At 38.7% G+C, this 22,707-nt stretch overlaps 1 protein-coding gene across 2 annotated transcripts; it reads left to right on the top strand.

Annotated features, from left to right (window-relative positions):
• The first annotated feature begins 99 nt into the window (after window positions 1–99).
• Window positions 100–12,668, top strand: DCK (deoxycytidine kinase). 2 transcript variants are annotated; one of them, XM_062574254.1, is made up of 7 exons: window positions 100–203; window positions 3,489–3,607; window positions 5,398–5,591; window positions 6,382–6,529; window positions 8,570–8,685; window positions 9,166–9,265; window positions 12,337–12,668. In XM_062574254.1, exons 3-7 carry the CDS (start codon window positions 5,440–5,442, stop codon window positions 12,361–12,363), a joined length of 543 nt encoding a protein of 180 aa, XP_062430238.1. In that variant the 5' UTR covers window positions 100–203; window positions 3,489–3,607; window positions 5,398–5,439; the 3' UTR covers window positions 12,364–12,668. The 2 variants fall into 2 exon arrangements, with proteins under 2 accessions (XP_062430238.1, XP_062430237.1); XM_062574253.1 differs by lacking the exon at window positions 100–203 and adding an exon at window positions 2,108–2,397.
• The last annotated feature ends 10,039 nt before the right edge of the window (window positions 12,669–22,707 follow it).

Raw genomic sequence — 22,707 nt, forward strand, 5'->3', positions numbered from 1 at the left:
GACTCTCCTTTTGGCCACGCTCAGCGGCACAGATGTCTTTTTTTCTTTTAAAAGCCCACCTCGACCCTGACCTTTGGAGTACGCCAGCTCCCTGGAGTTTTCTTCCCTTCCCTTCCACATCTGCCCCTCTGAGAGCGCTTCCTTCCTCCTGCCCTTCAGCTGCTCTAGTCACATCATAAACTCTTCAGGATGGGCTTTAGGTGGTAAGTCATCTGTTTCTTGCAGACGGAGAGTGATTTTAACCATCAGATTAGAAGTGATATGGCCTTGCCTTTATTTCATTTCTGTCCCCAAATAATCATGATTTTTGTGTGTTTGATACAGTGACCGTGCAAAAAGAGTTCTAGGATGGTGCTTGCAGCTGCACGCGCTTTACATGTAACTTAAGTCATGAACTGTAACCTTAAAAATAGAGTAACGAACTGTAAGTGCTTTGCATGTTGCAAACTATAGTGCAGTTACTCAAGTTTTAGATGTTTCTGTGTGACTTGGAGCAGGTGCCCAGCCACCATTTGTGGTGTGGTGTGGTGTGGTGGCTGGTACGGTTCCTTTTGTAACAAGACCTGCTCCTGTGTCAAAATTTTGGTGCATTGTTAAGGGTGAGTGTTGGTCCTGACTGCCTTGTTTGTTGCCTGTACACATTTCATGGATTTGAAGATTTTTCTCAGTTTAACTTGGACTTTTGAGAACGAAAATGATTTGATGCTTTGATGGTATTACTGGGAAACGCATTTTCAAAGAAGTGGATGACCTTTTGAAGGATTTTAATGTTTTCAGCAGTAACCTGCCAAACAAGATGCCTTAATTGCCTTTAAGTCCATTTTGTTTCATTTTTAGTATATTTCTGGAAGATTTTTAATTTGAATGGTTACATATTAGCTCCTGTCAGTGAGCTATATACAGCCATGGTCATGCTTTAATTTTTTCCTGTAAAAATCTGGAAAGGCTCGCTGCTGGGCTTTCCAAGCGCGGAGCTGCTGCTGCCCGCTTCTAGAAACCCTGACAGCTTTGATTGTCTGCGCATGAGGAAATGGTATTAACTGTTTCCTTTTGGTAGCCTCTTCTGCGCTGCTAGGGGAAGCCTGTGCTGCTGCTGCTGTGGTTTGTGGAAGGTGCAAATGCCTTGCAGCCTCCTCTGGTCTTGTTTCTGAACCTGTCACGTGGGGCCCCCAAGGTACACTGAGGCTGCTGTGCTCAAATTAGTGCTCCTCAGGGTTGTAAACGTATTTTTGAAACTCTGTTTTTTTTCATCCGTTGAAGCGTATGGATGAGAGAACTTTGCACTGGCAATTATAATTTATATTTGTGTTGTAATGCACCTAGAGGATACCCCCGGCCCAAAGCCCAGTGCCTGACGGCTTTCTGCGAGGCAGCGTGAGGGAGGCGAGAGTTGCAGGAAGAGAGGATTCGGCCGCACAAGGCTTCAGCCCTGGGTGACAACGGGCTCCAGCCTGTTTAGCCAAGGCGCCCCATTGCCCTCCTCCTCCTTAGCTTGGCCAGGTCGGGGTGCACGGCGCGCACAAGGGGGCTGGGGCAGCAGGAGCCCCCGTGGAGGCCCCGGGGCTGCAGCTCTGGGTTAAATCCTGTGCCGCAGCGAGGACGAGTCTTTCCCGGGTACGCGGGTATACGCTGTTGGGTCCAGTTTGGCTCCGCTCTGCGGTTGCGCACGTCTACACGCGCGGCGAAGCTCGCTGTGCCGGCCGTCGCCTGACCCGCTGCTGCGACGCTCCTTTCCGCGGCGGCGGGAAAAGGTCACGGCCCTCCCGCTGCTCTCCTCTCGCTACTGGAGGAAGGCAGAGCGAAGCTTACGCGTTTCGCCGAGTAACCAAACGCTGCAGGGTGGCAGAAGAGGGGGGCAGCGCTGGCCGCCGCCGTGCCGCCCCCTCGGCGCTGAGAGCCGAGAAACTCGTCGCATGCGTCGCCCCCGGAGCGCTCAGCGCGCTCAGCGATCGATGTGCTTCGCCTTCTGCAACTCTCCCTTGATCCGCAGCGCTGCAATCGGCCGAGCGGCCTTTCGCCTCTTGCCGCCTGCCCGGACCCGTTTGGCGCGCGCTCGCTCCCGCACCGAGCCCTCTTGCACCAGCTTTTGGCCCTCGCGGCCACCCGTACAAGGCGCCGCGGGCTCAGCACCCCGGCGCTGCCGGTGACGTCAGGCTACCGTCCTGTCAGTCCCTTCGCGCGCCAAATTCGAACGGGGCGCCGGGCTGGGCGCGAGCGCGGCGGCGGAAGAGGCGACGGTTATTTCCGTTACGGCCGTTATCGGCTCGCGCTGCGGCGGCAGCGTTCCCGTTCTTCGAGACGTACTCAGAAAGCAGCTCTGCGCCTCCATGGCCACTCCTCCCAAGCGTGGCAGGCTGGAGGGCAACATCAAGAAGATTGCGGTCGAGGGCAACATCGGTGAGTTGGGCCGACTGTGGTCCCGGCCCCGTCGCCTTACCGGCGTCGCCCCGCAGGTTGTTCTCCCGGCAGGCAAACATTTTTTTTTTTTTTTTCCCGGGGTGTTTGTGTGCGAGGGGGAGGATGGTGTGGGGAAAGGGCCAAATAGACTTCTAGTCAGGTTAGCAAATATAAACGAGCTAGGTGAGTTGTGTAGTGCAAATAAGCTGAGAAATAACGTGAGAAACATTACTATAAAGCATTAACAATTAACGCTATTACTTTTATTTTACTCACTTCTTAACGCATTCAGCTCTTGGATAGGACTTCTTCAATTACTTTCATTTACCATGAATGCCTGCTTAGATGCAGGCTATCAAGTCAAACTTGTAACATTCAATACTCCTCTCAGTAAAGAAGAAAAGCCTGTCTAGCTGTTGTGAAGAGCCGGGGGTGTAATGGACTACTGACAACAAGCCATACGTTTTAGCCAAGAAGCTGCTCATAAAAATTGAGGGCAGGAGATTTCTGCTTCTTTACTGATATGTAGTCTGGCAATTGATAACTAAATGGTCTAGCTTCTCAGAGCTTTAAATCTTCCTTAATTTCCTGAACGTTGTTCAGCTAGTGGCCGATTAATCTCTCCTGTGCTGTGGGAAGCGACTAGTAGTGCAAGTCTAGGTCTTCATTAGAAAACCCACCACTTCTGTTTTACATTTCTTAAATGCTCTTTTTTGGATATAGTAACACATGAAGGCTGGAACAACTTTGTGACTGAGAATGGGCCACTATACTTATATAAAAAAAAAATTTGAGTGTTCTAATTGCAAATGTAACTTTTTAGAATTTAGGTAATTGATCTGGACTAAGTCTTGCTGTCATTTTTGACTTTTGTTAAATTTAGTGTTGATGCAGTTTTTTTTTTTTAAAAAAGAAAACCACTCAGACTTTATTTCTTAATGATCTGTGATTCATACTTTTCATAAAGCTGAAGGTACATGGGTGTAGGAGACTGTAATTTATGGATCCTTAAAACAAATCTGTCTCATAGTTAATGAATGACAGTATCAGTATTTTTTGACTACCATTCTACCTGCATGATTTTTCTGCAGCTGCAGGGAAATCAACATTTGTGAATATTCTCAAACAAGCTGATGAAGAATGGGAAGTTGTTCCTGAGCCTGTAGCAAGATGGTGCAATGTTCAACAAAATGCTGAAGAAGATGGTGAGGTATGATAAAAGAACCTAAGGTGAAACTTTGACTGGTTAAATACTAATTTCAGAAGACTGATTGATATATGTGATAAAGCAAGTATGTTAAAACATATTTGGTAGCGAACAGTTCACTGATTCTTCTGTTACTGGAATTCCCATTGTATTTGCAAATAGTGTTTTCTGATTAGGCTTGTGATGTTCAAATGGTTTATTGTCAGAACTTCTAACCTACAAGGTGTATTATAGAATAAATGTCATTAAACATCAGGATGTAAACTGTAAAAGTGGTGAAAGCCTGCTCTTTACTTACAAAAGCAAAGGATGGAAAAACATTAGGCAGAATGTACTTTCAGCATATTTGAACTAACCAGGTGAAAGCAGGGGGTTGTTCAGGTGTCCTGGAAGTATCCTTAAAAATGTTTAAGAAATAATGAACTACTGCTAAATTGTTTATCGTATGTACTTCCCCTCAATTATCCTTATTCTGAGTTAGAGAGTTCTAGTAGAGTTTTTTTTTTTTTTTTTGGGGGGGGGGGGATAGCGAAACAAACTTGAATACAAAACCAGATGAATATCTTTTCTTTAAGGAAATAATGGACAAGCTAGTTGAAGTTCAAGTCTGTTAAAGATTTGTTAATTTAGATATAATTTTACACCCTTCATAATCATCTCTGAAACTGGATCTACTAAAATTCCCTTTTCTCCAATTGCTTTGGCTGGTTTGCACAATTACAGCATTATATATGATTCCTAAAATTAGTCAGGAAACATTAAATCAAGTGTTCCTCTAGTAACGATTAGATAGCGTGTTAAGTTGTTTGTGCCGGTGTCCATAGATAGCTCTTACAGTGTTGCTTGCGTTATCAATAGCTTGTAATGTTCTCCTTGGTATTTGCAGTGTAATTCATGCGGTAACAGTGGCAGCTACTTTGGAGCGACATAGTACTGAATGCTAGTTATGTTTCTAGTAAGAAGAATATTGTACAGCCTAAACAACAGACCTTTCCTCTGTTTTCCTGCTTTTTTCCCCTCCTTTTTTCCTGTGCCTGGAGTGCCAAAATCTAGCTGCCATCTCTTCGGAGTTAAATGCTAATGCCGAGACCAAGTTGTGAGATATTTTTCAAAAAATTATAGATACTGTAGTGAAAGGATTCAGGCAGAAGTCTTTGATAGACTATATTTTCCAGTAAAACTGAGGCACAACACTTATCTCTGATAAGTGCATAAAATGATTCTCTGGAAGTTAGGTTCTATTTGAGCTTTCATAGCTACCTTGACGTGTTCAAGCAGTACTTTGTGGGCTGAAGGTCTTTTGCCTGGAATGTGTTCTGAACCTCCTGGGTAAGACAAGAGCATAATAATCTGCTATGGTGTTATATCAGCAGCTATTGTCATATGGACTGTAATTAATAGAGGGAAGTACTAAACTAGCTGATTTTCAAAGTTAAACTCACGTTTGTCAGAGTAAAAGGAGCATGAATTTTCTAGCATGTTATTGACTTCTTGTTCTGATAGGATATCGTTCTTTTACTGAAGTTTGTAAGTAGCAATCAAACTTTCTTGATACTTCTTTAGCATTTTAAACCCATAGACTGAAGATAGCTGTGTTTGTTCAGCTCAGTGCAGTAGCAAAAATAATGTTGCTTGCATTTCTGTCTTGTATATAGATAGGTTTGAGAGGTAAATGACACAACTGTAAACCTGAAGTAAAGGCTGAACAGCTTTAATGCAATAGAGCAATTCTGCCTAATTTTAATATCCTACCCTTGTGTACTCAAAGAGCCACTATCTTTGTTCAAAAACAGGAGCTGACTGCGTCACAGAAAAGTGGTGGAAATGTGCTTCGGATGATGTATGAGAAACCGGAGCGGTGGTCTTTCACTTTCCAGACATATGCGTCCCTCAGTAGGATCCGAGCTCAGCTCAGATCCCTTGATGGGAAACTCCGAGAGGCAGAGAATCCTGTGGTCTTCTTTGAGCGATCTGTCTATAGTGACAGGTATGTTGGACTTGCAGTTCTTCAAGCGAAGAGTAAAATCCTCCCAAGTAAAACACAGAAATAAATACAAAAATAAAAAGGAGAGTATGCATGAGTTTCTGTGACTGTTTTGGTTATAGTTTTGATACTGGTGCATTACAAGAGTATCAATAAATGGCTTGTTAGCTTTCTTTCAACAATGTTGACAATGAAGTAATTTTACTGGCTTGAGGATTTATAAATCTCTTGTATAAACTTGATTAACTATGTGCAGTTTTTTCTTCATTGTGAGTAGATTTCTTATGTTTTGTGTGCTCATGTTACCTTCTAAAGAAAAGAGGGGAAATAGGCATTGAGAAGAACAATCTCTTAATCTGCCATTTATTCTTGTTTTCTTTCATGCTCTTTGAAACAACTCTAGCTATTTCATAGTGCCATACCTATCAGTTTCTGATTTCACGAACTTCACCAATGAATCGTGTCTAATTTTTGAGGACTTGCTGCGTTCCAGGATATTGTAAATTAATTACCCTGGTGTTCACCTCAGTGAAGAGGTGAAGTTTTTAAGTGGCCTTCAGATTTTTCTGAACTGCAAATGTTACTGCTCTTTGTAGACAATTTTATGGGCAACTGCAATAGAAATAGTTATAGGATAAGGATACCAACTTTTCCAATCCAGACATACCTCAAAGAAGTTACAAAATTACTGTATTCAGCTGATGTTCTTGGCTGCTCATGAGTACTTGATGCAAACAAAATGATAACCTTATTCAAGCTTTGCTTTGCTCACAAAAATATTTCCTGTTCACAGATACATCTTTGCAGCTAACTTATATGAGTCTGATTGTATGAACGAGACTGAATGGACTATTTACCAAGACTGGCATGACTGGATGAATAAACAGTTCGGTCAAAGGCTAGTGCTAGATGGGATCATTTATCTCAGAGCTACTCCTGAGGTGAGGAATAAAAATTTATGACCACAAACAGAATGGGAGTATGTGTTCTATATCTTCCCTATAAAAAATTGTTTTTGTTTATGTTCCTACAGTATTTATTGCTTCTGAAAAAAAATTATACTTTTTAACTATACTTCTAAGCCCTTTTTAAGGAGGAAATAATACTATGCTTGTAAGCATCTTTATTAAGATCACAGTTCTTTTTTAGGCTCTCCAGTAAATTTTTGCATTTAAAATACTAGCCCTTTCTGCTACCACTGAACCACAGTTCCGATGAACTGTCTTTTTCCTTGTTTCAGCATCAATGGAGAGAATGATGAGTCACTAGTATTGCTGTGAGAATAGGGGAAAAAAAATCTCGCTGAAATACTTGCTAGAGTGGGGGAATCCTGTTGTGATAGGAAGCTAAGACATGATGATGCATGATGATGCTTTATGCAAGCTTTAGTAAATAGACTGTATCTGCTATTCTGAGCCCTGTCGCCTGTCCATACAGGATTTTACCTCTCTAATCTGTTTCTGCATTCTGGAAGGTGGTTAGTTTTAGAGCTATGGGAGGCTTCTCTTCTCGTATTAGCAGATCTCATTGTATCTTTGTTTCAGGGTTTGTTTTGGATGTCTCGAACAGGCCAGGAAGCAATTGGGAGGATAACCTTGAAGCTAACTCTGAGCACATTTAGTTTCAAAACCTTGAGCTAGCCTCACCTCTCATCATAACAGCCCTAATGTTTAGAGTTCAGTTCAGATTGTAATATTCCCTTAAAGATTATAATGCTTGAATTAATACTAACAGTCTGGAAACACTTAGAATAAGAATGTTCTTTGCAACTGTTACAACCTGTGTCGTTGTACATACATACATTTTTTGTTGTTGGCATTAAGGTTTGCCATCTGGAGTTACAGTATTCCAGACCTATGTGTGTGTTTGCCATATGCTTACTCTTATGTTTATTTTACACTTGTTAGTGTACTTTTGTCCTAGCAACATATGATATATTTGCATCCATTAGGAAAATGTGATAATGATTTCCAGATTATAAAAGCAGCATGTCTAAATGACAAAACAAACTAGAAAATAGCATTGGAAGTAAAAGCAAGTGAGAAGTAGAAATCATTATAGGAATATTGCCATGATAATATTTTATAGTTAACACCACAGGTGATCAGTGGGGGGAAAAAGCCCTTTCGTGTGGGACAAGGAAGACAAGCCAGGTGAATTCACTTACTATGTGTGATGATTTAGCACAGTGATTTGACGTTTAGGCATCTAATGTATTTTAAAAATGATAACAACATAATAAGCATCTCTTGAGGATGAAAAGGCACGAGAGTGAAAACTAAAATTTTTAAAAGTGCTCTAATTTAGAAGTTGCTTCCATACTTCTCTACTTTTTTAAAACTTTTGTTGTTGTTTTAAACAACTCCCTTATGTAATTTGCTGGAGTTACTGGGAAGACTTCTTTACAAGGCTCACAGTTCTGTATCATCCCATCCACCCTCACTCCTGTAAGTCAAGAGTACCTATCTAAATTGCAAAATAAAGCAGTTTAGATTGCTTTGTTACTAAGGCTTTTGATCTGTTCAGGCTTGTAGTGAATGATTACATTCTAAAACTGGGTTTCTTAAAGCTGGAAATACCAAATGAGATTTTGAAATGCCCACCCATGATGTCATACCCATATTTCTGTGCTCTTTTTGTGCAATATGCTGGTCTCCCTTTTTTTAAAAAATTTTATTTTTGTTAAAAGCTTACTTGAGACCTTTCCTTGTAGTGGAGAAATAATATGATTTTTTTATTTATTTTTTTCCCTGGTCCTGCCTGCCTTTTGGTAGGACAGATATGTAGGCTATGTCAGCTGGACATGTAGTAAGGTTTCCACGCTCCTAAACTTAGTTAACAATTTGTATTCACCTTAGGCAGAGTCGCCTATTTAGCCTAGTAGGAAGAGATTGGCAGAAAAACTCTGTCAGACTAGGCTTCCTCTTTACTACTGTGAACACAATCAATCCATGTATATTTTGTTAATCTTTTGTCTTTAGAAATGTTTAAATAGGATTTACTTGCGTGGAAGAGATGAAGAACAAGAAATTCCTATTGAATATCTGGAGAAGCTTCACTATAAACATGAAAGTTGGCTTCAGCATAGAACATTGCGGTAGGATTTGCTTAGTGATCACTGTAAGATTGTCTTTACAGGAGTGTTTTTAATACTTTTTCCACCTGTGAAACTTCAGCTTTTCCTTTAAAATGCAAAATTATACCCTGGGAAGATTTCTACTTCCTTAGTAGTCTTGGGATTACGGGGTGTTAAATATTGCTGGACATGCAGTGTGACTTGAGTTCGTTCTCTTCACCTGTAACATTGAATTCCAGATCGTTCAATTAAGCATATATTGCAATACACAATGGAGTTTAACCTCAGGTACTGGGAGAACAGCATGCTCAACAGTATATCCTAGAAGTTTCACTGTAGATTTAAGCTTCTTTCTTTAATTCTTATATTCAGAATTCATGAGTGTATTTTAAATCTGCACTTCTTATGGGAATCTTAACAGTGAATACTGATGCATACTTTCGTGATGTATGCTTGTTTTCCATTACTAATATTTCCTCCTTTGCTCCTATTCCAATGCAGAACTGATTTTGAATACCTACAGGAAATACCTATTTTAACATTAGATGTTAATGAAGACTTCAAAGGCAAAAAGGACAGATATGATCACATGACTGAAAAGGTAAAACTTGACAAGCAGAACAAATTGATCATTTAGGTTTATTGCCAGTGTGTTGAAGTATATTCAGGATCCTTCTTGTTTTTCAGCTTGTAGTGTTCTTTGAAGTTAGACTGAAGTTTGAACCTGCATATCTATTTAATTTCCTCTGTAGAAGTTCTCTTAAAAAAAATTTTTTTGAGACAACATTTGCTATTGACTTTTTCTGCAAATACAATGATTATTTTAGATAATCCTCAATCATTTAAAAGAGCTGTTATTCGCTTCTAAAATTGTGCGGATATCCTAAAAAAATATGGTGGTGGGGATTTGACAAAAGGTAGTTGTTGAGACAGAGAAATAAGACCACAGATTCAAGTCAGATATCTCAAGTGCAATATTAGTTTTAGGTACTGTGAAAATGCAGGTGAAAACCATTACAGTAAGAAATTAAAGGATGACTTTACTAAACGTACAGCTGAATTTTGATCCAAAGAAGCAAGTCAATCAAACTTTAGGCTTTGCAGGCTTTTCTAGCTAAATAAAAGAGAGTAAGGGATTAGTCCTTCTAGCTCATAGTAAGTCTGTCATAATAAATGGCTATATAGCTAATGCAAAGAAGGATCCTTTGCTATAAAAATAATATACTTAATTGTATAATTATCCTTCTAAAAGGATAAAAGCATTGCTCAGGCGCTGCTTACCCCCAGCCATGAGTGCTTCCAGCTCACCACTTGGGAGTGGGGAGCTGTGACAGCTCAGACAGCCAGCCTCCTCAGTGCCACGTGGGAAGGCAGTGAAAAATGTGGGTGCTGCTGTAAGAAACCAAGTACTGAGGGAGTACTTGAGAGTATGGTTCCTGAATGCTACTACTGGCTCTGGCTGTGATTTACTTTGGGGCTTTGGCTGTCTTCCTGCCTGTTTTATATATTTGTGTGTGTGTGAAATTAGCTCACCTTCTGCAAACATATTATTATATATTATATATATATATTCTTATATATATATATATATATATACACACACACACATATGTATACATATATATATATATGTTTAAAAACTTCGAAGTTAGGGCAACCCATCAAGCCCCTTCATATGTTAACTGCTTAGGTGCCTGGTATTTGAATCATGAGGAGATTCAGCTGAGGGCAAGGTGATTGAAATATTGCAGTAACTTACAGAGTGTAGCAATGATACTGTGCTTTTTTTCTTCCTTCAGCAATAATTGTTCACCTCGTGAGAAAAGCAGCTATGTCCTTTGCTATCAGTTTGTCCATTTAGAAATGATTTAAAGCAGCTTTCATAATCTTTGCTCTTTAAAGCTTGTGAATTGATGGAGCAACTAGACATCCCATCTGTAAAGTGAATATGCTTCCAATCTGCACCATGAGATAAAGCCAGCACCTAAATAGAGTTTTTGGAGGAGCTGACCCCTGTGACTGTCAGCTCATCTGGGAACAGCCTAAGCCTTATGTTGGCCTTTTTTTTTAATATTTCCTAAGTGGAGGCCCAGAACTGCTGTAGTCTTCATCAGGCTGAGTGCTTTAACCTCTAGTGTGTGCTTTTGTCCAGTAAGGACGAAGAAACTGTTTCCTGCTTATCTCTGACATGCTCAGTTTCAAAGACCAATCCTGAAACTATGCCTAATGCAAATCAATATGATAAGGTTCCTCATGCAGTGTTTTTAAAAGGGAGAACGACTTTCTCGTGACACCCTTCTAGTTAGAATATTTGCACAGGTTTATATTCTGTTCCCTTCTCCATGAGAAGGCATTTGACCCTTTTCCATCTCCTTGAGTCTTGAAGTAGGAGAGGAAGGGTCACAATTTCAGAATGTGATCCCAGGTCTGTTTCTATTTCACATCAGGAATTTGGACAAGATGCTTGGACAAAGTATTTTCAGATGTGATCTGTGTATGATAGCCTTTGCCAATAAAATGAGAACCATATTCTGCAGTGAGTTGTTAATTCCTTTCTGTACCATAAGTTGAGCAGATAGAGTGGAAAGTGCTCTGAGTTCAGACTGTCTTGCAGTGTAGTTGCTAGGATGTTCTTCAGTGTGAAAGGAGTTTTACGGCTAGTTGCAGTCCTGCTTGGGTCCTATAATTACTGAGTAGTTACATTCTAAAAAGAAGGTTGTTAGACCCTCACTGCTATCTCTTCCTACTGCTGTGCTTTAAAAGAAGGGAGTGATTACTGTTGTGCTTTGGGGGTGGGGGAAGCAGAGGAAAGAAGGTATGCATACTTGTGGTAAGAAGGGGGTTGTCAGCACAGTGTCTTCTTACAATTATTGGGTGTGGTCCTGAATTTAAGATGTTGCTGTCTAAAGTAGCTGCACCTTTAAGTGTTATACTAGTCCACTACTTGGCATGCTGCCTGTCTTGGATCCTATTCTCACTGCAATTTTAAGGATTATTTGAGGTGCTGTATTGGGTCTCTGCGTAAGATCATAGACCAGGACCATAGACCAACCTCATTCAAGGTTCTAGATACCACTCAATGGATCAGAACTTCAGTATTTTTAGGTCCCTGTAGCCATTTAATCACACACAACTTCCAGTATTTTAAGAACAAACTGGAATATCTATAGCACTGTCCTGGAGTATCAAATCTTTAAGTACTATGCTCTTGCTAGGAATTATGTTATTTATTTTCCAGCCTCTCATTCTGAGGAACATACTAAATAGATGCATTGGACAGTTCATTAACACAGAATATGTACAGCATCATGGTAGTGGGTGTGACCTGGTGTATTCTAAATGATACAGCCTTTGACATAATCATTATCTTCCTTTCATTTAGGTTAGACTTGCCCTTACATTAATTCACTTGTGATGCAGGACTATAGTTTGGCAGCACTGGAGAAATGAGTATCATTGCAATGCGCAGTTCTCTGTACCTGCTAAAATACAGGTGTCATGACTGAAAAAGTTCTTAACAAACAAGAAACTGTATAGCCAGCCCTAAATTTAGTTTACTTAATTCCTGTGTCTTGTAGTGCAGCATAAAGAATTGGAGATGTAAGCATACTTGCTGTGTACTTGTGCTTATAAATACTTCATTTGATTGACAATACTTGTTTCTTTTTGCAGGTCAAAGAATTTTTGAGCACACTATAATCCTCTTTGAAGCATAGGCAGAATGAAACTGTTCCAAACATCTGTGAGATCGAGGTCTGAAGTACAACTTCTGCTTTTGTACAAGGCCTCTGGAGAGGCAGGACTCAACCCTGTTAATTAATTGTGAGGAACAAACAAATTTTCTGTATAGAGAAATTATTTAATAAATCAATAGGTCTTTTCAGTATTATATAAAGTAACAGGCAAAAAAAATGAAGGTACTAGAATCCTGAGAGTTTCCAAATATTACATCTGTTTCTAATCAGAGAAATAAGTTCTGTAGTATTCTGTTGGGTGTTTTTTATTAATTTATTTTTTCCCAGTATCTATTTAATTCCCAGTAAGGTAGTGATTTCTCTAGAACTATTGTTAATTTCTTTAGTGGATTTGACTTGTTACTGATGTCTTGTCGTTCTGAGGAAGAAAAAGTAAAAACAATTTTTGCTGATGAGGGAGTTCATATAGTATAGAATTTTGTCTTTCAAGGTAAAAATATCATTTGATAATTTTGATAGGTGAAGCACTTCTCAGAATACACTGAGTTGAAACAAAAAGGCTAACCGTCAAAATTCTGTAGCTATTAAATAAGATTTTGTCTCTGTTTTCATGGTGCACTGCAAACTAGGATATTAAGAGACTTTCCATTTTTTAGCATGTTGCTTTTTTTTTTTTTTTTTTTTTTTTTTTTATGATATTGAGTCGTTTTTGGTAGTTGGTAAGTCCTCTTTTTCTATAGATGAGTATGTTCACTTGTTGGATATTGTAAAAGGAAGAAGAAAATTTTGCAAATGATCTTCAACTCTAAATGACATGTTTCTAAACATACTTCATTTTAGATGTCAGAGGTGGTTCCTTGCTTTCATTCCAACTTCTCCATTTGTTAACTGGACCTTCTGGGTATTTATACACGATACTGCAATATCCAGAGTAGGCTGTTCTCATTGTCATGTTGCAGTAGGAAGGGGAAAATTTTGTGGCTTTGCCACTGTTCTAGTGCTTCTTTTTTTTTTTTTTTTTTTTTTTATTTTTTTCCTTTTTTTTTTAACTAAGTTACTTTTTTAGGTGCAGATGTATAAACTATACAGGGTATACATCTTTCAAGTACTGTGCTTTATATGCTGTTTTGTTCTGCTCTAAACATTTCTGAATGATTACACAGTTGACTTCTGAATGCAAAATTGTATTGTAAAACATTTTATTGTCTTCTATGGTGCCTGTGATATCTGCTAATTTGAGATAAAATTTCTTCCTTTGTGGTTGGAATTGTGCTGGCATCTAACTTATTAACTGAAAAATAAAAATGTATAGAAAGACTTTTTCAATGCTTAATATTTTTAGCACCTTCATGTCTTGTGACAAATAACATGTAGATTGCCAGTACATATACTAGTACAACGGATGAATTCAAGCTGATGCATGCTCAGTGTATTTGATGTGCAAGTTCACTAGTATTTCTGAAGCAGTATGACTGGCTTCAGATTATCCAAGTAAGCATATTTTCCATACATAGGATAGAGGTATAAGGTTATATACAATAGTATGTATGTATAATTTACTGATCAGTAGAACTGCTTTGTATAATAATCATGTTATAGTAGAAATTAGTATTATTGGTATTATGGTAAAAATACTTGTTTTGAACTTCTAGATTGTCTGATAAAAGGAGAGATTTTGGGGATATTTGTTCTAGACATGAAGTAAGATGGATGAAGATTCAGTTCAGATTTAATTAAAACACATGGCAGGAACTTTTAAAATATTCTTGGCAACAGTCTGAAAGGTAACAGCTTATTTTGACTAAAGTTGTAATTATTCCTATGGTTTCAGCTGTCAAAATCATGAATTTAATTATAGGAATTGGAATGACAACACTCATTTCAAGGAATAAGTGGGTCTGAGTTCTAATGAACGCCTTCCTCCCCCCCCCCCCCACCAACTCATCACAGAGCATTCTGTGGCAGGTTATCTGCATCCTGTTCCAGAATGCTTTATAAAATCTCTGACTGCCAAGTTTGGATTCAAAGGAGCAAAGTCACAACCAATTATTAGAATGGTTTTAATTGCTGTGCACAAAATAAAATGTTTCAGGGCTTTGATAATAGCTGAACTGAAGCACAAGTAGCTACAGTTATTTGTATGTAGGACAGATGCAGCGTAAGTGGAAGTGGAGAGAACCTTACACTGTTGCGTCTGTGCCTCAGCTTGGACCTCACAGCTCCTGCAGTGCCTCACATTTTAAAACTTGTCGGTATTCTTTACTTTTCTTAAACCTATTCCCAGGCTAGCCTAAATAATGATTGTTGTGTTGTTTATTTGTGCATTAGAGATATGAAAGGTTTCTGAATTTATATCTATTGTTTGGAGATGATATTTCTTTTTAATCTTTGAGTGCTATATCCCTTTCTCTTCCCTTGAGTAGGATATCTTGATGGAACTGGCTAGAAATGCTTACTTATTTAATCAAATGTCATCATGATTGCGGAACCAAAATCAGTGTGCACATTTAATTATCTCTTTTTCCGGTTAGAATACAGATTCAAATATTAATAGATAGTATTTTAATTGCTGTGCAAGCATTCATATGAGGTGTTTGTTAGTAATGGACATAGTACTGCCTCATTATTTTCAGTCCTTATAGTTACTTCTCTTCTATATAGTGGACTCTAACTTCTCTTAATATGAATGCTGCTTAGAACAGCAATTTTTTTATACGAGCTATTTCTATTGTTTTCTGTTTATTTAAGCAGAATTGATAATAATGGATTGTACATAAAATATGATTAGTGTTGAAATGATTCTCTTCTCTTTTCAGCAATTAAAGATTTCAGAAATCTATTTGTTAAATAAAAAAGTGGCTTAAGAGTTTGTAGTACAGTTCTCCTAAGTATAGACTGGGGAAAAATGTATGTAGAAATAATTAAATATATCTTAAGATAAGAAAATATGTGGAATTGCTGTTGCCTAGAGGTTTACAGCACAGTTATTTTTTCAACTCCTGCTTACACTTATTATGTGACCTTGAGTAAATCACTCTACCTCAATCTTTTTGTCGCTAAAATATTGATAACTCATTATCTCTCCAGAAAGCTGCAGGATTAGTTAGTTAATATTTATGTGCTGCTTTGTAGATCTAAAGTGCTCTATTAAATAATGGAGAAGAATAAAGAAGGCACTGTTTTTAGATTCCTTGGCAGGATATTTTGATGCCCTCATAAAAGGGGCAACTGGCCCAGGTTCATGGCCAGCAGAGATTATTTATTTGTTTGAAATCGGATTAAAAGCCATCAGTGAAACATCACTTGCATTTAAGTTTATTTCATTTAAAAACTGTGCCACTGAAAATGGGCACATTTTTGGATCAGAGGAAACTGGTAATGCAAATTTAATTGTGAAATAGAGGCTGATGGCAAAAACTGTGCTTTAGTTCTGTAGTCAGAGGTCATATTGAAGCTATGTGCAGTTATGTACAGAATTTGCCACATGAGGTCATTGTATCCTCGGCTCCTGCTTGCTGAGCTGGCTGCAAACAGAGCATTAGAGTTTCAACAGTGAGTGGCTTTGGAAAAGGTATAGAGGGAGAGATCATTTCATTGGTTTGCCAGAGCAAAAACATTAAACTGATTAATAAATACTCCACTGAATGAGATAAATTTTGATCCACAGAGGGAGTGGAATAAAGCAATCCCCTGTTGGATTAAGTAAAAGACTATAAAAAAGGCTGAGCTAATGGAAGGGGTTTTGACACGAGAAGGTGGTCTGTGCAGTCACCAGCTGCTTCTGCTCTGAGTGGATATTAGCTCATGGATAACATTAATCCTGATGTTTCTGACTGATAACAGTCTTCTAGTGCTGAACCATCAGGCCCAAATGGAGGCAGTGAGCAATACAAATGCTGGCAGTGTACTGGGGAAAACTAAGCAATTATTAATTTGACTAAATGAAGCCATGCATAGTGCTTAATGTATGAAGTACAGGCCAGAAGTAGGCATGGCTCCTCTGAAATTCTGGTCTAAATTCAGTAGTGACAAAGAGTGTAGGTGACTCACTAGGATTATGTGGTAAAGTAATTTATTTTACTGCAGGTTGGTATTCAGTATGGGTATGAAGAGGATATAATGTGCAGAGGCTAAAATCTTTGCTATTGTGGGTCAATGATTTTTGTTGATAGGTCAAGGTTTCAATCCATAGGCATAAATAATATGACAGAAGCATAAATAAAAATATAGTGTATGCTGAAATGAGCTTATAACCCATTTCTTGAATTTCTGCTAGCTGCTTTTCCTGGGTGTGACATATTACACATCTATGTATCTTCAGAATCTCAAGTCAGTCCAGCTTGCGCTGCTGTTTCATCTATGTTTGCTGGCAAATAATACCGGCAGACTTGGAAAAATGCAGTTGATTCCCAAGAGCTATTTGCAGAGGTGTTTCCCTGCAGTTCTTTCAGACCGCTTCCCTGTACTTTCTCCAGATATTTCCCTCCTGCAAGTTATGCTTCTGTCTCCAGTTTCATATAAGTTGTTGTGACTTTAAATTAAAATTTAAATTTTAAATTAAAACCATTATCTTGTACAAATTTTAACAGACTTGCTAAAGCCAAAGTTTTACTAATATGCAGCCTGCCAGTGGATGTGGCATCTGCTACTGTTCCAGTTCAGTATTTTAGGTTTCTTAATCCTTGTTTCTGAGAAAGTCTTCTCTTGTGAGTATTGTTGCTGATAAAGAACTTCATCCCACTCTTTTGCTTCCTTTGTTTGACTGTCTTCTGCTTGTCTTCCTTATTGCTCGTGTACTTTATCTACTGTGTAAGCCCAGCTGATAGTTGCATTTCTTGTATGTTCTTCCTGGCTTCAGCACTGTCTGTGTGCTGACAGTGTGCTCTTATTTCATAATTACCTTCAGATTTGCCTCCGCTGGTCTCTTAAAACTGTAGCTGTTGCTCTCTGATAAGTTTTCACTGCACTTCCGGTGTTGTCCTCTTTGTGGGGCTAGCTCAGGGCCTTTACCCTGACTTTCTCAACTGTGTACAGTGGCTTCAGGTCATTGACTGTTTTGTTACAGCAAGCTGCTGGGCTGGGCTGGCTGACTGTGTCCTGTCTGTGCTGCACCTCAGAAGCTGAAGATTTGCTGTCATAGAAAGCAGAACCGGACTGGTTAGGTATTCGTTTTCGATCTGCTCCACGACTTGTTTCGTGAGAGGTTATTGCAATGGTTCAGCATAGTTGGGTAGGTATTTCATGTCTTTTTCCCTTGTCAACAGTTTCTTTCCTGTCTCTACCTTACTATTGTCTAGGGGAAGACAGCATGTCTGCTGATTTCCAGCTCATTTTAAATGGGCTTGCTGTTGCAATGTACTGTGGCTACAGCCTGCCGGCAGCATATCAGGATGCCGTAACTTTTACGGTCTGCCTTGACTGCAGTTCTTGATGAAATGTGCTTAAAATATTTTGGTTTGTGGATGATGGATTACTGTCTACTGCGCCAAAAAAAAAAAAAAAAAAAAAAAAAAAAAGAAAGAAAGAAAAGTTCCTTTCCAGGGAAATGAGCAGTTCTTTGTCTCAGTTTACTGAGTTTCCATGAGGCTTAAAGTTCTTTTCTTGGACAGCCTCTGTTTTTAACAGGCCTCATGCTATTGTGCATACACAAAACATTGGGTTTTCATAGCTTAGGAGTGCCCCGCTATGCTTGCACATTCAGGTGTAAAGGACATGCTCATGTTGTTTCAGCTCTTGCCTGCTGTAATTTACTCTTGATTGTCTTTGAACCTAATCATAACTTTAACACAAAACTTGCCTTTTGCTCAGAGAGGACAGCATGACACTTGTGTCTAGTGGATGATTGCTCTGCTGTTTGTGGCATCTTATCCCATTCAGCACTTTAATATGGATAGGACCTACTATTGGTGCTGCAAGATGCAGGTTATGCTTTAGAAGTTATTTCTTATTGTACTTGCCAAGCCTTATTGGTGACTTTTCTGTGGGTAAAAGCCCACACTTGTGTGGCTAGAATCTTGATCATATTTGTAGTTATTTAGATGATTGAAGTAATGACTTCTCATGATATCCTTTAATTGCATGTAAATTAGTGAAGCGTTTAGTGAGGCTGCTGGTATTTGTCCATGCCAGAGATGAGTCACTAACTCTCTGTCTGAAAATCTCCTTTTTTCCCCCGGGTTTGTTCATCCATGATACACTCTTAAGTGATAATGCATCTTAGTTTTATGTTTTATTGACAGTCTGTACTTGTCCATTGCTCTCAGATAAGGGCATCTCCAGCATTTGGTTGCACTTCCGGCTTTAATTCTTGCTGTTAGCATTGCTTCTGGGATTGCCTTTACAACCCAACCGGAAACATATTGGCAGTGGGTCAGAAAGCATTGCTGAAAATGTTAACAGTTGTCTGACAGCCTTCTGTGGTGCACGGACCAAAGGTCTCTGGATCTGCTGAAGTCGCTCTGTGGAACCCTCCTTTTTTTGTCACCTTTTATCAGGAATTTTCTCTGTCTCTGCATTTGTTGCTGAGTCTTTGGGTTTTGTTGTTACTGTTTTGCCTGTTTTCCTTCTACGGTTATCTCTAGCTGTAGGATGTAACCTCATTCTCTTCCCACATTAGTCATGCTGCTGCCCATGAACTAAACCCATTGCATTTCATTTACTTATAGCATATATACTGGCTTGGTGATACCTGCACTGCTCTGTTTCATTTTACCTCCTAAGCTCCTGCGGTTTGAGCCTGTATACTTATGCTGAACTACTACTTATTACCATATTGATCCTTTTGGGGGATAATTGTAGCTGCTTTTGCTCTTGGAAGACACTTCTGCAGGGAATTAGATCTTCTCCAACATTTCCTGCTAACTGGAATACTATGTCCATCAAATGATCTTGTCTTGCACTAGAAAATCCTTAAGGTCTTGAAATTACATGTAGGTACCAGAATTCTCAGTCTCTTAATGTAAGTACTGATTTCCACTTCTGCTTCTTAATTTTGGAGTTTTGTAATTTTTGTGGGAGGTTTTTTTGTTTGTTTTCTAAAAGTTTTTATGCCCTGTCTCTAAGATACTCAAATGAATTTTTTTCTGATTAAAGTAGTATTACAAGCATTATCCCATACCAAAGTATTGCTTTTAAAATTTTTTCTCCTTTTATTTGTGGTAGAAGGTTTTAATTCTTCTGTTTGATCCCTTGTGGTCAACTTAATATTTGGATTCCAGGCTTGCTATGAATCCAGTGTTTCTAGCAGTGTTTCCTAACATCCTGCCTTTTTGATATGTTTCTAGAAGTTGGTTATTGTGAATCCCACTAACTTGGTGAGCTGTCAGTGTATGTCATGCGTCATATGCTGAATAACATGAAAGGACTTCATATAAAATGGAATAGGCTTTCCTTGTTTCCCCAAAACCTCAAATGTACTGTAATTTTCTGAATGTGCATGTACTGAAATTTCATGCATGTGCCTTGCAGATGACTTTATTAAATGCCAACATCTTGGGAGCCAATGCAACTCACGATGTAACTTGCATCCTTGTTTATCAATGCAATCTTGAACCTATATTGACAATTGGAAGATCACAGTACTGGTTAAACAACAACTATTGTGACTGTCCTATTATTTTGCTTTTTTTCCCCCCTTTTTTTAAGGGGCACTATGAGCTGTTATAAAATCAACTTTAATATGAAATAAGAACAAAAATGTTAGTATTTGAAACTTCTCAGTTCTAGTTGTGGCTGTCTTGCTGACTTAGTATACTGTCATCTTGGATAGGTCACTTTTACTAAGCCATGAATCATTGGTAGCAGCTGCACTGCAGATAACAAACTCTTTAAGATTTGTTCTTACTTTTAACCTTTCAATTGCTATATGAATGGCCAGAGAGGGTGAAAAGAGCTAAAGAGAAGTTGGTAGTTGCTCCTTAAAAATAGAGAGGGAGTTGAGATGTTTTTTAAGGAAAATAAATTTTGTTATGAGTCTTGATAAAATGAATGCTTAGATATACCTGAAATGAAGAGTAAGACGTAAACAGATAAAGAATGAGTAGAGCGTAACATTCTACTCAAACAACATACGATGCTTGCAGGAGCTGGGATATGGCCTCCATAAACACAACTGGACACTGCAAAAAATAGTTATCTGGGAAATAGAAAAGGTGGAAATACAGTCATGGGAGTTGACACATGGTATGGAAAAATGGGGCTACACTTAAAAGGTACGATTAGTATGATTTCTGCAAACTTCTGACCCCTGGAATATGAAGATAATTCAGAAAATCTGTCTGCTTAGCTCAAGTAGAAGTTTAATACATAAGAAACATGCTGTGTTTTCAAGATTTTGGGATGAACCTGATTTTGTCCTGACTCATTGTTTAAATCTAGACTACTTCTATAGAACTCAGCAAACACCATGTGCTCCCTACATACAACCTTAATTGGGTTAGGCCAGATATTTTGTGCATATATTTCTATTTAAAAATTTGTAGGCCTAGAGAGGTGAGTGGTTTAGAGATATCACAAAGACTAATAAATTATCCTAGAGAATTAGAGGCAGTCTTGCTTGAGGTGTTGCTGTTTGATCCCATAGGGTAGAGAGGCAGGTGGATGTTAGAAAGGGAGATATGCATATTACAGAGCTTATTCTCTTCTTACTGAATGGGCTTTTACAGTTTGCTCACTTGAGAGAGGTTAGAATGAAATACCATGGGCTGTACTTTTAGCTGGCATTCATTGATGAAGCCTCATCTTTGTATAGTTTCACAAAAATTAAACCAAGAAGCAGATACCATAAACAAAGAGATGGAGAGGCTACCTGTCACGACAGGAAATTATCGTGCTGTAATCCAGGGTGAGATTGTGGTGTTTGTAGATTTACTTGGATTAACTTTAAAGTAGGATATTGCTATGAGGAAGTCATTAAGTTCATTGTGGGCTGCAAAATCCATCCAGATTCTTAGGAAAGAATAATTATGTGACTTGCACAGAGGGTTTGGGCCTAGTAAGACTACACTGTCAGCAGGAAAACGTTTCTGTTTTGGCAACTGTCTATGTGATGTGGAGGCACATTTGCTCAAACAAGCACAGTTTCTTCAGCTTGCTTTTGCTTTGCACAGGAGGTGAGAGAGGAGTACCACATGCATTTTCTTGCCCTTCAGTGGCTAAAATAAAGATCTGTAGCTCTTTTGAGAGGCTCAAGACTGCTAGCACCTTTAGGATTTGTGGACTAGCAGTTTTTAGCTGTTCACTGGTTTGCATCATATAAAACACTTTCAGGGGTGATACTAAGCTTTGTTAGAGTGAACGTGTGCTTCCTAACAATAGGCTTGCTTTCTCTACTACCTTGCTCAGATCCTTCAGAAATAGTCTTTTGGCCTCAGGGCTCTGCAGCCCACAGACTGTTGCAGTCAGCTATGACTGTGCAGGATATTATTTATAAATTTATTTGGAAAAGCTATGTAGGAAGTGGTGACATTACTTGATAGCCTTACTGTGTGTTTTGGAAATTATATGACCCTTAAAAAGAAATGAACAAAGTAGATAATGTAGAAACATCCTATTTTAACGCCCACAAGGTGTTCTTAGGTAGCGCTGGGAAGTATACTCGAAGCAAGTCATGTGCAGCCTCTACATCTTACCTATATAAATTGCAAGTGAAACTTGCATTACACTTGTTTAGAAGTATTTTATTTGTTTGTAAGGGAAGTATGCTATTTTATTGCAGTAACAAAGCTGAACTTGAAAAATGTTTTGAAAATTACTTCAAGGTGTTGTGGGTTTCTTGTTTTTTGTTTGTTTGTTTGTTTTTCTTCGTTTTTGAGGGGGAACCTACATTAAAGAGCTATTGAGTAAAACTGTTATCTGCTAATGTGAAAATAAATGGGGAATTAAAATGTTCAGACGGCTGAATTGAGACAGCATAGAGTAGATTATTCATTCCCTGTGTAACCTTGGACATCAATTTAGAATAAGATTTTGTTCCCCTATCTGAACTATTGGAGTGCTCTGTGTTCCTTGCTGAAGGGACTTAGCAAGGGGTGAGAGTGGGAAATGACTTGGATAAGGCAGAAAAGGTGATGTAATGTGCTGAGTGAATGAGTCCAGCAGAGACTTAACTGAGTATATTTGTAGATATTTGAAGGAAATTGGTTCATGGAATTGTTGTCAAGGTTTGGAAGTACAGTGCTGACAAGGCTATAAAATGGTGAGTTTTTTTGTTATTGCCAAAGAGAAGAAGGATAAATTTGACCTTCTTGTCTGTAGAAAGCAACTGCATAAGTAAGTTGAAGTACCACTTAAAGACATACTTGAAGAGGTGTTGCAATCTATCAGATTTATACTCCATGCTGCTTAGAAG

This window comes from Rhea pennata, chromosome 4, assembly GCF_028389875.1.
Source record: "Rhea pennata isolate bPtePen1 chromosome 4, bPtePen1.pri, whole genome shotgun sequence".
NCBI classification, from domain to species: domain Eukaryota; kingdom Metazoa; phylum Chordata; class Aves; order Rheiformes; family Rheidae; genus Rhea; species Rhea pennata.